The 15881-nt window shown below is 37.5% G+C and overlaps 1 protein-coding gene across 2 annotated transcripts; it reads right to left on the bottom strand.

The window, feature by feature from the left end:
• Positions 1–749: 749 nt before the first annotated feature.
• Positions 750–11371, bottom strand: LOC126759838 (regulator of G-protein signaling 7). Of its 2 annotated transcripts, none has more exons than XM_050474994.1 (7): positions 9249–11371; positions 3569–3840; positions 3293–3476; positions 2950–3230; positions 2761–2874; positions 1921–2046; positions 750–1852 (listed from the first exon to the last, which is right to left on the bottom strand). In XM_050474994.1, exons 1-7 carry the CDS (start codon positions 10458–10460, stop codon positions 1525–1527), a joined length of 2517 nt encoding a protein of 838 aa, XP_050330951.1. In that variant the 5' UTR covers positions 10461–11371; the 3' UTR covers positions 750–1524. The 2 variants fall into 2 exon arrangements, with proteins under 2 accessions (XP_050330951.1, XP_050330952.1); XM_050474995.1 differs by having other exon boundaries at positions 3569–3816; positions 9249–11370.
• Between the last annotated feature and the right edge of the window lie 4510 nt (positions 11372–15881).

The following is a 15881-nucleotide window of genomic DNA, read 5'->3' as shown; positions in this document are numbered from 1 at the left end:
TGTTGAATTCTTTCACAAGATTTTTAAAATAAAGTTTTGCCACCACCAAAACATATTGGTGAGTCGAAAAAGTATTTTCGCATTTCTAATCAAACTTAAACTTATTTTTCTTTTTTAATTTATACAAATATGTATATTTTTTTTCGAGCACTTTTTGCCATTTTTCCGCTAGAAATATTATTCCATCAGTATAAAACTTTAATCAGTGTAAATCGAAATTTCCAGAAGGGAAGCGAGCGAATCATTGTTGTGCTAGACGAACTGATATGTCATCGTCTCCGTAAACTTCACAAATTTCATTGGTGGCTTGCGTAGCATTCTTCCCGTTTTTTACACAAAAAGTTAAAAACATAGCGAGTTTTTTCATTATTTTCACTAATTTTTGAACAGTTGTAACTTTTTTTCAACTTCCCCGAATTTTATTTATTTTTAGTTAAGCTTAAAATCTCACCTTTCCAACACTATATGGTATGACACAATGTGATTGGTAGAACTAGAGATATACATACGAGTGCAACGACATCTACTGAGAAATACGAAAAGACTTTTTCGACTACTCAATATTTCCCAGGCTTTCATCGCAGCTAGTTGCTAGGGTATGAAATCTTCGGTAACGTCCGGAACCTAGCACTTTTTTTTTACTTGTTTAATGTATTAATTGCAACCCTGAATATTAGCAATAAAAATTGTGGTTTACCTTAATATGTTATCCATGAATTTTACCGCTTATATACATACATACAAACAAATTAAATAAGCATTGGCAGTTTATTCTTGAAAATGCTCAAAACATTGAACATTTTTAATATGTATGTATATGTATGCTGTTTTCAATTACATACCATAGTACAATTAACATTTAGACATATATGCTATAACTCTATGTATTTTCATATTTTATTTTTATGTATGTACAAACTTATGTACTTAGTGTATTCATCTGCAAACAAGTAATCATGTAATATGTATATGTATGTATGTATTCATGCGACATGCGTCTACACCAATTCAGCTATTTTGCCTTTGTGATAATATTACTCCAAGAAATGCACCAGATATTTACGTATGCGATTTCCAGAAGTTATTACAATTTGCCTAAATTAGTTTACATTTACTTCTTCTTTATTAGTTTAACAAATGTGCCTATTATTTCTTTTTTTTTTCATTGAAAAACTATACTAAAGGGAGTCGAAAGCTGTATAACAAAAATATTTGTTGTAATAAGCGCTTTAACCGGTTAATGCCACATATTATAAAACTAACTAAAATTTAATAGTTTCTGCTGCGAATATAAATATTAAGTCTATAAAAATATAAATAGTTAATTGTTAACAACAAAAAAAATATGCTCAACCATAAACAATCTATTCAATTCCTTTTCTCAATAATCCGTAGCTTTTAAGCTGCATACTTAAAAATAACAAGCTGTGTGACGGTATAAAGTACATTAGTAGTTAAACAATTTCATTTACTGCGACAATAAATCACGCCCTCACTCTCCGTAGAGTTCTTTCTATGCCCAGCCTAACGCTTCACACCGAATAAATTTGGTATTGATTTGATTTTCTTACGCGAACAGTTCAAATAATCTTTATACATATCCGAGCGCAAATAACGGGAATACGAATCACTCTTCATGAGGTGATAGACATGCGCAGCGGCCACATCGAAACACCAGCGATTCGGCCCATTCACGGCGTTGACGGCCTCACGTGCCAATTCCACTGATTTCGAGTCCACATTCACCGGACAGGGTGCATCGGGTGCGAGAAACTCTTGCCAGATTTTGTGTATTGCTTCTTTGATTTCAGATTGTGGTAGTGTTTTCATCTGTTGCACCGACTCCCAAAACCTGTACGATAGAAGAGCGCATATTATTAGTAGTAATATTTTTTTGGCAATTTATTACTGTTTACTTACTTTAAATTCTCGCCACTGTATTCCTTTTCGAGAAATTTCGTGAATTGCTCACGTCCAACGGGATCGTTTAGTAGCTCACGTAAACTGAAGCCCCAACGTTTTACATGACGCAAAGGTACTTCTTTTCTGTAGGTGAGAAATTATTTTTTTTTTGAAATTTTTGTTGTAATATTTGGGAAGATGTCTTCACGAAATTCGGCAGAGGCTATTTTCCAAAACTCCGCTACAATCTTCGAAGAAATGGTTAGGAACGGACAACTATTGGATACAGCTGCCATACGAACTGACAACTGAGACAACTTTTTTATTTGAGAAGATATCTTAACGAAATTTGGCAAAGGTTATTTTCCAGAACTGTATAGGTGTTCTCTGAAGAAATTATGGAGATCGGTTAACGACTAGATATAGCTGTCATACGAATTGACCGATCAAAATCAAGTCCTTGTATAGAAAACTTTTTTATTTGACAAAATATATTCGCAAAATTTGGCAGAAATCATTTTCCAAAGCACCGTTATAATCTCTGAAGAAATCGGACATGTATTGGATATAGCTGCCATACAAACTTATCGATCAAAATCAAGTTAAAGATATTTTATACCCTTTTATGCAATAAAAAAAGGCCTATGAAGTGTATTATAGTTTCAATGGAGCCGAAGTTAACGTGTTTTCTTGAAAATGTTGAAAGTGGTCCATATTCCCTCTAATACCGATATGAAAAGAATATTGATTACTTCCGAACTAAACTAATCATTTCTAATAAGCCTTAATACCTAACTATACTTATAATACCACAACCATTTATCTCAACACCCTTAATTATATAGGTATGCTACTTACGAGTTACGTTCCGCATCCCACATTTCAGTGCTGTCCGTTTGCCAAGGATTTGGCAACTCGGGTGATGTTATAAAGTAATCAAATTCATTGTATTGCTCGTAGTAGGCAACCAAACTGTGTTATAAATGATAGCACCATTATAAATGAGCACCAAACTATATCTGAATTGAATATTCCAATTTGACTTACGCTTCGGCTGCCTTTGACACTTTTATTGTGCGCCGCTCGAGCTTTTGTTTGCGCAAACCAATCACACGCGTCACCTGTTCGACGGGATTCTTGGCCACAGCACCGCCGGATGTGCCGCAACCGTGACCGCCACGTCGATATGCTTTCTTAATGTCGATTTCGGTTGTATTTACACAGCCTGGCATTGGTCGGTGAACATCCCAGAAGGCGCGCTCCTGTGAGTCCAATACTTTGCGCTCGAGCTTATCACGTTTTTTGGCCACTTTGCTTTGTGACTCCGCCTGTTATGAAGTTAATAGTAGTTATTCAAAGGAAATGTTCAATTTATGTGTAGGCTACCAACCTGCATGAATATGAATTCCCATTTGCGTGAGAACATCTTCTGTAGTTTGGCTAAATTTTCCGCCTCGTAATCGGCCAATTCCAGTCGGGTTTTGTTCTGCATCGTGCGCTTGCACAGATACACGGCATAATCTGTGTTCTCAGGCTCCCAACAATTTGATGGCCAGAAGTAGGGTGTTTGAAATCTGTGTGAAATTGAATGAATTTTAATATACAAGTTCACGTTTACATATTTTTTATATTCACATACATTCAATAAAATCCAAATCCTACTCACCTATAAAAAGTGCCATCGTTTTTCACAGTCAACTGATGATCATCGATGGGGAAAATGTAGCCATGTGATGCAAGCAAATGCGCAAAGTGCAATGCTTCAGTCACATCTTCAACATCTAAGTTCTTTAGTATCCAAGCGACTAAGTCGGCACCGGTAAAGACCGACGGCACTTTGCTCATAAACGCTTTGACAGTGCGCACCGCCACACCCGTAGATTCCGCTTGCATCTTCTCAATAATTGCTTCCATCTGTGGGTTTGCAAGAAAGCCATACTACAGATTATGTTATAATTTTTTTAGTAATGCGAATTTACCTGCTTAATTTGAAATTAATATGGATTTTATATAACATAATGAAGCAGTAATATATTAGAAATTATATCTGTTCTGTATATCTGCTTCATCTAAAGATGTCCTCGGGCATACCGAAAAATTTTACAAATTGAATACCGCATATGTTTATGTTTACTCTAACAAGTTCACATAAATATTTTAATGAAGGAAATTTTATCATTCGTCGGTACTAAGCGATAGGGAGCAGTAAAATTTGGCATTGTATAAATTACTCATACCACCCGTTGTCCTCAATAAAAGCTATTGCTCATATATACGTATATAGGTATGTATATACAGCCGTTGACAACTAATTAGAAACGACACCTATTTTGAAGTAAATGATATTATTTTCCAATAAATCACGTATATTTATTGTATTGTCACTTATTTTATTGAAACCTATGTTAAACTCAATCTCTAATAGTACATTTTTTTTAAATTCGTGTTTGTTTTGAAGATTTTAACAAAAACATGTGGAATCAACGATTTGGGTGCGACAACTAATTAGACACGAAAATATTTTATCAACAAAAAATAATGATATTACAAAAACTTGCTTACTTTCAGTTAGAATTTTGTTGGTTATCTCTTTTACTTTATTATTGCGTCACATCGATTCAGAATTGACGTTATAAGACTCTAACAGCGCGGCAATGGTGTAGCTTGCAATGCCGTCAATTTCGTCACAAAGAACATCATATTTTTTTGGTACATATAGCTCTTTTAACATCACTCAGAGATGTTCTAACGGATTTAAGTCTGGGCTGGACAATTCCCACTCCAAAACATTGATAGAATTTTCATTAAAAAACTTTTGTGTCAACTCAGACGTATGTTTGAATTGTTATCTTTCTTATAACAGGCAAATTTTCCTCAGCCCATGGCAACATGACATTTTTTTAGGATTTCGACGTATTTCTCCTTGTTTAAAATTCCATCAATCTTATGGAGTGGAGTGGATCAACACCATTTCAGATTAAACATCCCCACACCATGATTGATCCTCCACCATACTCAACTACGCGTGGAACATAGCGAGAATCAATTTCTTGAATTATTGGACAGCGAACATATCTTTGATCATCAAGACCTAAGCGATTAATTTTTGTTATATCGTTCCAAACGACATACCGCCGTTGATTTTTTGTCTTAGACCAATAAGAGTTGGCAAAGTCTACGCGTCGTTTCTACGAATTTTAGTCAGAAGTGGGTTCCTGCGTGCTGCCCTGCCGTGAAGTCTAGATTCGACCAAACGCCGGGCTATTGTTCTCTTGGATATTTAGACATTGTATTCGCCTTGAATTTCATATAGAATGTCAGTGGAACTCATTTTTGGGTCTCTTCGCGAGATAGTATTAATCCTGTGGTCTATTTCTTTAGCAGTTTTTGGTTTTTTTCTTTGTGTGCAATATTGAAAATAGTTTTAAAATTCTGTATATGCTTAAGGACATTCAAAACAATTTTTTTGAGCATTTGACCTTATACGAAATTTCTTTGCACATCTTTCCAAACCGACGAAGGTCAAAAATGTAGCTGCAAAGGGTAGGTGTACAGCTGCAGCTATTCCTCATTAAAAAACTTGAATATTTTAAACCACTACTTTGAAACACACCCTTACCTGAAATCAATAATATTATTAATAAAAATTAACACATTGACTAATTTTAGTTCTTTAAACAACTGTTTCTAATTAGCTGTCGCACTTGATTCATCTTCTATATCGTAACGCATTTACTATTTGGGAAAAAATGAAAAGAACTTTAACTTTACAATTACAAAACTGATTGAATTTAGTAGTAAATAGAGTAACACGAACAATGAAAGCCTTTTAGGAATATGAATAACGGTATATCAAATATTTATATGGTTATACTCATTAGCCACCTACAAAAAAGGGAGCGTTTCTAATTATGTAGTTGTCAGCGGCTATATATTACATGTTCTATAAGAAATGTAATGGAGTTAGCATCAAATTAGCTATTTTGCTAAGTGAACTTCAAGTAAATACTTTACAATAGGCAAAGTTAAACGTTGATAAAATATATTTAATTGAAAACCAACGTGGCGTATGAGTAATGTTCCAATATTGAAGTCATCCAGCAGATGCTTTATAAAAACCAGAAAAATTAAAAATCGTAGCGTTATATTAGACTATTTTAAACATTCGCTTTAATGTTAAGTATATACATATGGGGTTACTACTCCCATTAACATGTAGAAATCTCTCAGAATAGTTAAAAATGTTTGGACTTGACGTATTTTAAAGTATAGCATTTGACAATGTTTTTCGTCGCGAGAAATAGGTTTCAAAGCAGTGTTTCACCATCTAACTTATTCCACAAGAAACAAAGCCGGTGCCGTGTTTTAAAAATGATTGATTCTCTTTGGAAGCCAGTAGTGAAAAAAGCGATAATAGTTTTGTTTAAGCAGATGGAATTATGAAGAAAATTATATATGTGTTAAAAATGACATATTCACTATTTCCTTGGTTAAATTATTGAAATTATGTTCTTTACTTTTAATTGAATATTCGGCTAAAGCTGTGTATTGCTTTGGACTTTGATAAAAATAGTATACAAGTACTAATGAAGAAACACCAAAAATAATGTGGTGATCTATTTCAATGAAATCAATTAATTTAATCAATTGATCAATACGTTTTTTTTTTTGCAAATTAACGCATGTTCAATGTGTTTACGTTTAATTCGTCAAAGATTTTTTGATCTTCTTATTGTGTTACATCGTGCCGTGAAATAAGAAAAGTTAGTGCTCAGTAAAAAAAAACAACGTTTTGAAGCAGCCTTTCTATCGAAAAAAGTCCCTAAGGAGTATTAAAAAACTGCAAAGTATTAGTATAATTGTGAAAGGAGGTCCCGACTATTATGCAAAAACTGGAAGCGTAGGTGACAGGCCAGAAAGAGTAAGAAATCTTGTGACATCTAAAGGTCACGAGCAGAGCTGGCCTCTAATGCACCTGCAGGCAATTCCAAAGCCAACATCTACGTAGACAGCCAAGTAGCAATCAAGGCAATAAACTCGTATCGCATATCGGCCAGAAGTGTCTGCGGAACTAAGGAAACCAACTTCAATTCTACTAGGTGTCAGGCCACAAAGGCATCGAAAGGAATGAAATAGTGAACGAGATTGCCAAGAATGGTGTACGGCTAACGCCCGAAAGCGTGATCAACATTGAGAAACCCATATACGATGATCTGGACAGAAGTATGGTAAAGAAAATCAAACCCGGATGTAACGAGCTACCTGCGTGCAAAACTGCAACAATTATGTGCTAAACGGTAGATCGGAAGTAAACAAAATTCTTATTGACACTCAATAGAAGAGATTTTAGGAACATAATCGGAATACTAACTGTTTACTGTGTGGTGGAAACGCTGTAAGCATCTGGGGTACCAACGGTAAGGTACAATGAAGGAGATATCGGTAGTGAGGCCATAGAAACTGTTCAAATTCGCGTCAGGCGCAGGCACCCTAAAGAATGACTACTCCTCATGGACTTAGTAAATGAACTTCATCTGGTATCACAAAAGACCAAAACTGGTCTATGCGTGGCTCATTGGCCTACCAGATTAACCTAACCTAAAGATTAGGATAATGCTATTGTTTTTAAGAAAAAAATACTGCTCAGTCTAAGAGAAGCTAAAAAAAGTTTATTAAAAAGTGATTAGATATATCTCCGGATAGAATACGGGACAGACTTCATCAAACCCTCTACTTTTAAAAACACACATTGAATAAAAGTTGCATTGGAAAACATCAACCATGATTGGAACCAACTTTTGTATTTTTCAACGCTTTCAGCAGTGTTTTGCTAAGAATAGAACAAAACATATATTTAAAAGAATGTTAAGCAAACCTGAAGTCAGCTGAAACAATTTTAGAAAAACATAACCATGCTTAGGTCGGTGCACCTCAGTAGTGCTTCAAAGAATTCGTCTCAAATTTGTATTTCTAACCAAATTTCGTTTACGGAGTCGTTGCGAATGTTGGAAAACGGTGATCCAAAATCACAAGCGTAGTACGGAGCCTTCAAAAACGGTCGAGAGATCGTTGAAGACATGCCTCGTTCTGGACTATCTTCGACCTCTTCAACTGATGAAAATATTAAAAAAATGAAGGATATGGTGCTTGAAACTCGTCAGGCAATAGTTAGGGAGATGTCAAGAGAGAGCGACATCTCTCGCGAGTCCGTTCGAATGATTTTGATGGATGTTTTGGGTATGAAACAAGTTCTTTATCGACTCATCCCAATAAAGCTGATTGTTTTTCAAAAAGAGGACAGGACTCTTTGGAATTCCGATCCCACATTCATGGAGAGCATTATAACTGCTGATGAGACATGGGTTTATGGCATGGAATCAAGTCAACAAACATCGGAATGGAGGAAAAAAACGAGTCGAAACCAAAAAAAGTCACGCCACAGCCGCCAAAAATTAAGATGATGCTCATTGTTTTTATCGATATTCGTGATTGGTAAATTGATGATTTGGTGCACTATGAAATTATTCCGGAGGGACAGACGGTCAATAAGGAGTTCTATTTGTCCATATTGAGGCGTTTCCGTGAGAACATCTGTCGAAAACGGCCGGAGTTGTGGAAGAAAAAATCATGGATTTTACACGATGACAATGCATCATTGCATCGATCCACGATTGTGACTGAAACTAAAGCCAAAAACTCAATGAATACCATCGATCAACCATCGTATTCACCAGATTTGGCTCCGTGTGATTTTTTCTTGTTCCCCAAACTGAAATTGCCGCTCCGTGGAAGCCGGTTTTAGTCGATCGAAGTGAGGAAACAAAATTCTCTGAAGCAGGGAAGGCCATCCCAAAAAGTGCTTATTAAAAGTCTTTCGTAAAATTTAGTGGCACAAGTGTATTACATATGGTAGGGATTACACTGAAGGCGATAAAATAGATATTGATGAATGATTCAATATTTTGCGTTTTATTTACAATTTCCGGGTACTTTTTTGCCAGAAGAAGGAATTCCTTGTACAAAAATAAAATACATGTTTCTTTTAAGTGTTTACTGTGTGTGATGGGACATATTAAGCACCGAAACTCCTTTCTACTATTTACTGTGTCATATGAACTCATCTCGTTTTCTGTTGATATAATTTCACTTAGGAGACACTGCATGCCTGTATGTTTGTACATACAACAATTTCATTTGGTGAATTGGAATGGGTTTTGATAAAACTGTTGCTTAGTATAAATATACACTACAAAAACTAAACATACGCAGCTAATATCCGCTTAAAGACTACCACCAACTGTTTAATAAAATATTTGCGACTTTTTGTATTGTTGTTTTTTGATTACCTTTTTGTACACCAGAATATTGGGCGCATCTTCGTTGCGACGCTGTTGTGGGTGATTTAGAATGGCGCCAGTGGTGAGTGAAGGCTTCGCACCAGGCAGCGCAGTATGGGAGCCGTCCGCGCCGCCACCACTGCCACTGCTGGCCGACGATTTCCCATGTTGAGCGCTTTGTTGCTGCTGCTGCTGATGATGTTGATGATGATAGTGACTGTTGCTCACACCCAAACCGGTACTGGCGGCACTATTGCCACTGCCGTTGCCAGTGATGCCACCCACGGCAGCCGGTGTAGACATGCTGGTCACACTGCTGGTGCTGTTCGTACTCGAGGTGCATGTGCTATTGCTTGTGGTGCTGTTGGCGCTGTTCATGTTGAAATTCACCTTTGGCGCTGACGATGATGATATTGGTGATGATGTAGTGGTGGTGCTGGTGGATAGTATTGTTTTGCCGCTTGCAACTGTGGCGGTAGTTGCAACGGTGACAGTTGTTGTAACGTTTGCTGTTGTGATGCTTGTTGTTGTCTTATGGTTGTTGCTGCTGTTTTCGCTTTTGACAACAACATTTTCATTTATTGTGAAACTAGTGGTGTCTGTAATGGTAGTTTTTTCGTTACACTTGGTGGCTGTCGCCGCCTCAACGCCTGCAGTTGTTTTCTCTGTTTTTGTTGTTGTAGCAGTTGTTGGTGCTGGCGCTTCTACAGCTGTTGCTGTTGGTGTTGTTGCTGATATATTAGCTGTATTCGTAGATGTGGCAGGCGGTGGCGCAACGACAGGCGTAACTACCGTTTTGGGCGTTGCTCCTTGCGGTGTGGTTGGCGTTACCGGTGTGGCCGGTGTTATTGTTGTAGATATAGCTGCTTCAGCGACCGTGGCAGGCGTCGCAGCTGTTGAGGAGTCATCCTCGCTCGCCAATTCAATCGAAATTGTCACATTTGACAACTCTAATGGCTTCATATTTGTTGTAGTTATTGTTGTGATTGCGATTTTTTCCGACACTTCATTACAATTATCGCCGCTCGTTACTTTGCTTGCTGCAAGCGTTTGCGCCGCAACCTCACCATTGTCACCACCCTCAAGCGCTATGCGTTGGCGGTGGCCCATTTCCTCGCCCCCAATTGCACTGTTTGCACTGGCGGCGCTTTCGGCTGCCGACTTGGCAGCCAAGACGATTGAAGTTTGCGTTTTGTCCACCTCTGAAGTCATCGTTACCATTTTTTCATTGATTAGGAGTTATGGTGATTGAGATTTCGCCGCCGCACAAGTATACAAACTAGCTATGTATGTACAGGTATCATGCATACATATATACATATGAAAAAACTTCAATTCCTTTCAATTACTTATCACCGTTAAAATCACTTTCCATTTGTGTTTCGTTTGACAAGTCTACACGAAGACATTTACCGATTTGCAGCGCTTTGGTTTGTACGAAATACACGCTTCGATAACGGTTATACGCCAAATGACAGTATGAACACCCCGCCACTAACCGACCGACCGACCGACCGACTGTCGCTACAAGGTGCACAGAGGGCAGTAAAAGCTAAAAAGGTCAGACCGAACTGCCGTTATCGGAGTTGTAGCACTCGAACTTACACGCACACTTACCTACCTACACGCACCCACATACATACGCACGCACGTATGTAGATACACTCTCTGAGTGCGCACACTTAAGCCATTTTTTATTTGATATTTATTTTTATGGCCGCTGCTGTTGCATTTGTTGTTGTTGTTGCTGTTCAAAACAGCGGGGTTGGGTCGCGAGTAATTGCTGTGCTCTCTGCGCCAGCTACCTTTCACTCGGCGCTGTTCATATATATACATATATACATATATTTTCTTCCTTTTTCCTTACGCACTCGTACAAATTTTTCCGTATAGCAAATTATCTGCAGACGAATTTATATTAACTCAACCGTATTAACACTTTCAAATTGTTAACTTTTAATTTATTATTTAGTATTGCGTTTTGATTTCAACATTATTTCACATTTTAATACACAAAAACTGTCAGTTGTACCGAAATTTCCAGAGTTATGTATTAATATGTTGCACCGTTAGATATTTCCTCCTTTGCACGCCACACATAAATTCCAAATGTCACTTTGCCACTCGAAGCTGCCTGACACTGGTACTGGCAATGGCATACCGCCACTACTCGTGCGCTCAGCTTACTCGTTTAATCGCTTCGGTTGGCATTCGTTAGCTCGTTGGTGGCGCTCCTTTCGTGTCAGTTGTTCGTGACAATTTGCTCATCGTTTATTAATGCCGATAAAGTTATTTTTGTAGTTTTCCTTTGTTGTTGCTGCCAATTTTATGGTGTGTGCTTCTTTCAAGTGTCTTGCTTCAATGGCTTGCTCTCTGCCATTTCTGCCTTTCATGTTCTCTACTCTACTACTTTCGGTTCCCATTTGAGCGTCGGCTCTCTGTTTCACCGTTAGCAACGTTAATAGTGTTGCCACTAGCTGTCATTTGTGAGTTAATTTGTAATTCAAATACATTTATTAAAAGTTATAGACAACTTTTGTGTCGAGCGAGTTAGTCACTGTTTAATTTGTAATGAATCTTCAAGAAAAGTCTTTACCAAAAATATCTATATATTATATACACATATGAGAATTTCTGCTACCAGTTTTGATGTTTTCATGTTTTGTATAGGTTGTGGTTACTTTTGCTTAAAATGTATATGTGACCTGGTCTACGGAAAGGGGGCTTAGGTGTCAAAAAATCAATTTTCACTTTTTAGTTGATTCGGATGGAAGATGAGATTTTTAACAGCTGTTTCCCAGAAAACTAGTTTTCGCACGTTAGCTCCCTTCTCCCTTTTCGTAGACTAGGTCACATATATGAAATTGGTTAAGTTACCTAGATTCATATACGAGGTGGGTTCAGAATATAAAATTTCGTGGGTTTGGAGAGTCCAATTGTCAGTTTCGTTTATTTGATTGTTATACATGCCATTGAAATACTTGCTTACTGCATTTGTAGCAAGTACTACCTTTGTCTGTCGTCTGGGAATTGCTGGCCAAAACAAGAGTTAACCCATTTCCGGCGGCACCTAGATCCGCTGCATTGATTTCATTTCAACTTTTTATTTTGCTTATAATAAAAATAAAAACTCGATGCTTAAAATTTTTTTTGAGATTGTTACATTGAGCCGTTTAGCCACGGAATCAGAAAGATGCAAAATCGCATACGAATATTGATTTCACGACATATCTCGTTCATTTTCGACTTGGTGATTTTTCAAAGTTGCTGGTCGAAAAATGGACCAATAGCTGTAAATGGGTTCGACCATTGGAAAAAGCACTGGCACAAGTCCATAATATCAAAAGGAAATATTCTGAAAGCGACGACTTTAATGTAGACGATTGAGTAAATAATTTTTAACCAAAAAAAAAAAAAACTCAGCAACTTCAAATTTAATGTGGAATGTATATTAACATTCGAAAGAACATACTTTCGCTTTTATTTTTTTAAGATTATCTCTTTCAAATTTTGGCCGCGGCTACGTCTCAGATATTCTATCCGTTAAGCCCAATTTTCGGTGACTCGTTCGAGCATTTTAACTATTAACAGGCGAAGGACACGCTTGATGTTTTGCTCCAAGGCCTGAATCGAAGCGGCATTGTCCGTATAGACTTTAGATTTTACATATCCCCACAGAAAAAGTCCAATGGTGCGATATCACACGATCTTGGTGGCCAATCGATCGACCCAAAACGTGAAATTATCTGCTGACCGAACTGATCTCTTTATAAATCCAATGATTGATGCGATGTGTGAGATTTGGTGCTGTTTTGTTGAAACTAAATGTCGTCGAGATCACGAGTTTCAATTTCAGGCATCAAATAGTCGGTTATCATGGCGCGATAACGGTCGCTATTGACGATTTCCTTCTCAACGGCATCATTTTTGAAGAAATATGGACCGATGGTTCCACCGTCTCACAAACCACACCAAACCGTTGTTTTTTCTAGATGAAATGACAGCTTTTGAATTTCTTCAGGTTGCTCTTCGTTCTAAATGCGCCAATTGTGCTTGTTTATATACCCATTAAGCCAGAAATGGGCCTCATCGCTTAACAAAATTTGTCACGAAAATGTCGGATTTTCTTGGAACTTTTCACGATCCTATAGAGCGAAGCGATGTCCCTTTGGAAGGTCGAGCGGCTTCAGTTCTTGCACAAGATGTAATTTGTTCGCTTTAAATTTAAAATCTTGACGTACAATGCGCCAAATCGTTCCACACGTCAGTCCGAGTGTTTGCGAGCGGCGCCGAATCGACTCTTCACGGTCTTCGTGTACACTCTCAGCAACGGCTGCTATTGAAAAAAGTACCTCCACTTGGATCACCTGTTGTATGTATATAACGGGTTTTTCAATAGGGACACTATAAAAGTAGACTGATAGGGACAGCAAACGACGCCATATTTTTGCCGCTTTTTTGACTCTTTTGACATATCTCTTCAGTAATGTTCGCCGCTCCCGAAATTCAGAGTCAGTGGCTTCAACTTTAAGAGTGCTGCGTCCAATTTATGGTCGTTGTAAGCGTGCTGTCGGATCAAAATTTGAGCGTCTAGTGGAAAAATTTGAATTCACAGGCATAGTACAAAATGTTCCCGTGAAAGTGAGACAAAGAAATGCACGTAGTGTCGAGAATATTGGTACCGCTAGCGCATCAATTGAGGAAGACCAAAATCAGTCTCTCACACGTCGTTTTCAAGCGTTGGGCATCCCTGTGATGTCGTTGTGGCGAATTTTGCGATTAGATCTTGGCCTACATCCTTACAAGATCAAATTGACGCAAGATTATGAAGCCGCTTGATCACCAGAATGGTCGTATGTTGATCCGGATTTTCATCGAAAAATCATCTTCAGTGATGAAGCTAATTTCTGGCTTAATGGCTTCGTCCATTAACACAATATGCGTTATTGGTCAGGCAGCAATCCACACGTACTTCATCACCTTTGCGTCCCGAAAAAATTACTGTTTGGTGCGGTTTATGGGCCGGCGGCGTCATTGGGCCATACTTCTTCCGTGATGATCAAGACCGGCAAATTACTGTGAATCGGAATCTCTACCGCTCAATGATTACCGAATATTTTTGACCTAAATTGGATGATATGGCCTTGGACAATATGTGGCTCCAACAGCACGGCGTCACAAGCCAAACTGCGAATGTTACAATCGATTTATTGAAAGCCAAGTTTGGTGAAGGTGTTATCACACGAAATGGACCAGTCCATCGGTCATCCAATTTGACGCCGTTAGACTATTTCCTGTGGGGCTATGTCAATTCTATGGTCTATGCCAACAAGCTAGCGACGATTGATGAACTCCGTACGAATATCGAACGAGAAATTGCAGCAGTATCGGCCGATTTATACTTGAAAGCCATTGGAAATTGGGTTCAGCGTCTGGACTTCTGCAAATGTGCCCGTAGTGGTTATGTAAAAGAAATCGAGTTCCATAACGAATTTCATTTTATCTCAAAACGCGCTCTGATTGAAAAAGTCGTTACAAAGTTTAAATAAATTAAAATCTGCTCATTACTGTAGTTTTCTGGTACACGTCCAATTAGTGTTTAGATTTGTGGTTAAATTGAGAACGAACTTAAATACTATGGATTCCTTCAAGAAGTTTCTTGACTATATCACAAGCAACGAACTATCTCTCTGCAGATAGCAAAAGCTGCCAACTTCAAGTGAGATGCTATTTATGTCTCAAAGGTATACTTAAAATGCTAAAATAAAAATAAAAATAGTTTTTCTCTGATTCGAATTTGAAGTAATCTGAACTTTAGACCTATGCAGAGGATTGATTAATACAATTAATCAGTGATTTGGAAATCAGTTTAAAAATATATTTTTAATTTGAGTTAATGCTTTTGAATACTGAAATAATTTGGAAATATTAATCAATAATAAAAAGACAATTTTAGTTTTCTAATTTTATTAATATTTGGAAAACGTAATCTGGCAACAACTGCCGTTGCATATGATTCTCATTGATGTGAGTATGTGCCAAAAAATTACCGTTTCTGGTTTGAATTGAATTTTACGCTCTCTTCCACACGTTCATTGACGCGGAGAGCGTTGAGCAAGCAAACCAGTGGTGCGCATGCGTCATTTGGTGGGCCTAGGACAAAAATAGCATAATTGGCATGAAAGGATGACTAAATGACTAACTGATTAATTGAAGCGGAATGAAAGAATGGTCAAGTGGATGACTGATTACCGCTTCGTTGGTTGTGTCGCTGATGTTAAGTTCGAGTGACTGCAAATGGTTGGCCGCACCGAACACCGCTGGGTGTGCTAATGTTTGATAAGCACATGACTACAAATATGTTTTTGTTAATATTAAGTAGTGGTTTCTGTGTGTGCAGATATTTTTGGGCGTGAGGATTTTAAGTACTTCAAATATAATAATGTCACTATACCCCTTTACCCAATTAGTACAAAATTTTGTATTTTATGTACTTTTGTGGTATCAACAAAGTTATTAACTACTTTTAGGTAGATTTATAAATGTGATATAATATATATTTCTTTCTGACTAAAAATACTGTATTTTATTTTTTGAAAAGGCAGGCTGGAATACTTTTGTTTTAATGGCCGTCTCCTTTCT

Source organism: Bactrocera neohumeralis, chromosome 5 (genome assembly GCF_024586455.1).
Source record: "Bactrocera neohumeralis isolate Rockhampton chromosome 5, APGP_CSIRO_Bneo_wtdbg2-racon-allhic-juicebox.fasta_v2, whole genome shotgun sequence".
NCBI classification, from domain to species: domain Eukaryota; kingdom Metazoa; phylum Arthropoda; class Insecta; order Diptera; family Tephritidae; genus Bactrocera; species Bactrocera neohumeralis.
Note: the sequence above shows the minus strand (reverse complement) of the source record. Positions and strands in the feature narration are given on the sequence as shown.

Bases quoted from the DNA above. Each gene is read 5' to 3' on its own strand.
- LOC126759838 (XM_050474994.1), bottom strand. From the start codon at position 10,460: ATGGTAACGATGACTTCAGAGGTGGACAAAACGCAAACTTCAATCGTC. The intron at 3,231-3,292 runs GTTGGTAGCCTA...ACTTCATAACAG, and splicing joins GGGAATTCATATTCATGCAG to GCGGAGTCACAAAGCAAAGT. The intron at 2,047-2,760 runs GTAAGTAGCATA...TCTCACCTACAG, and splicing joins TGGGATGCGGAACGTAACTC to AAAAGAAGTACCTTTGCGTC.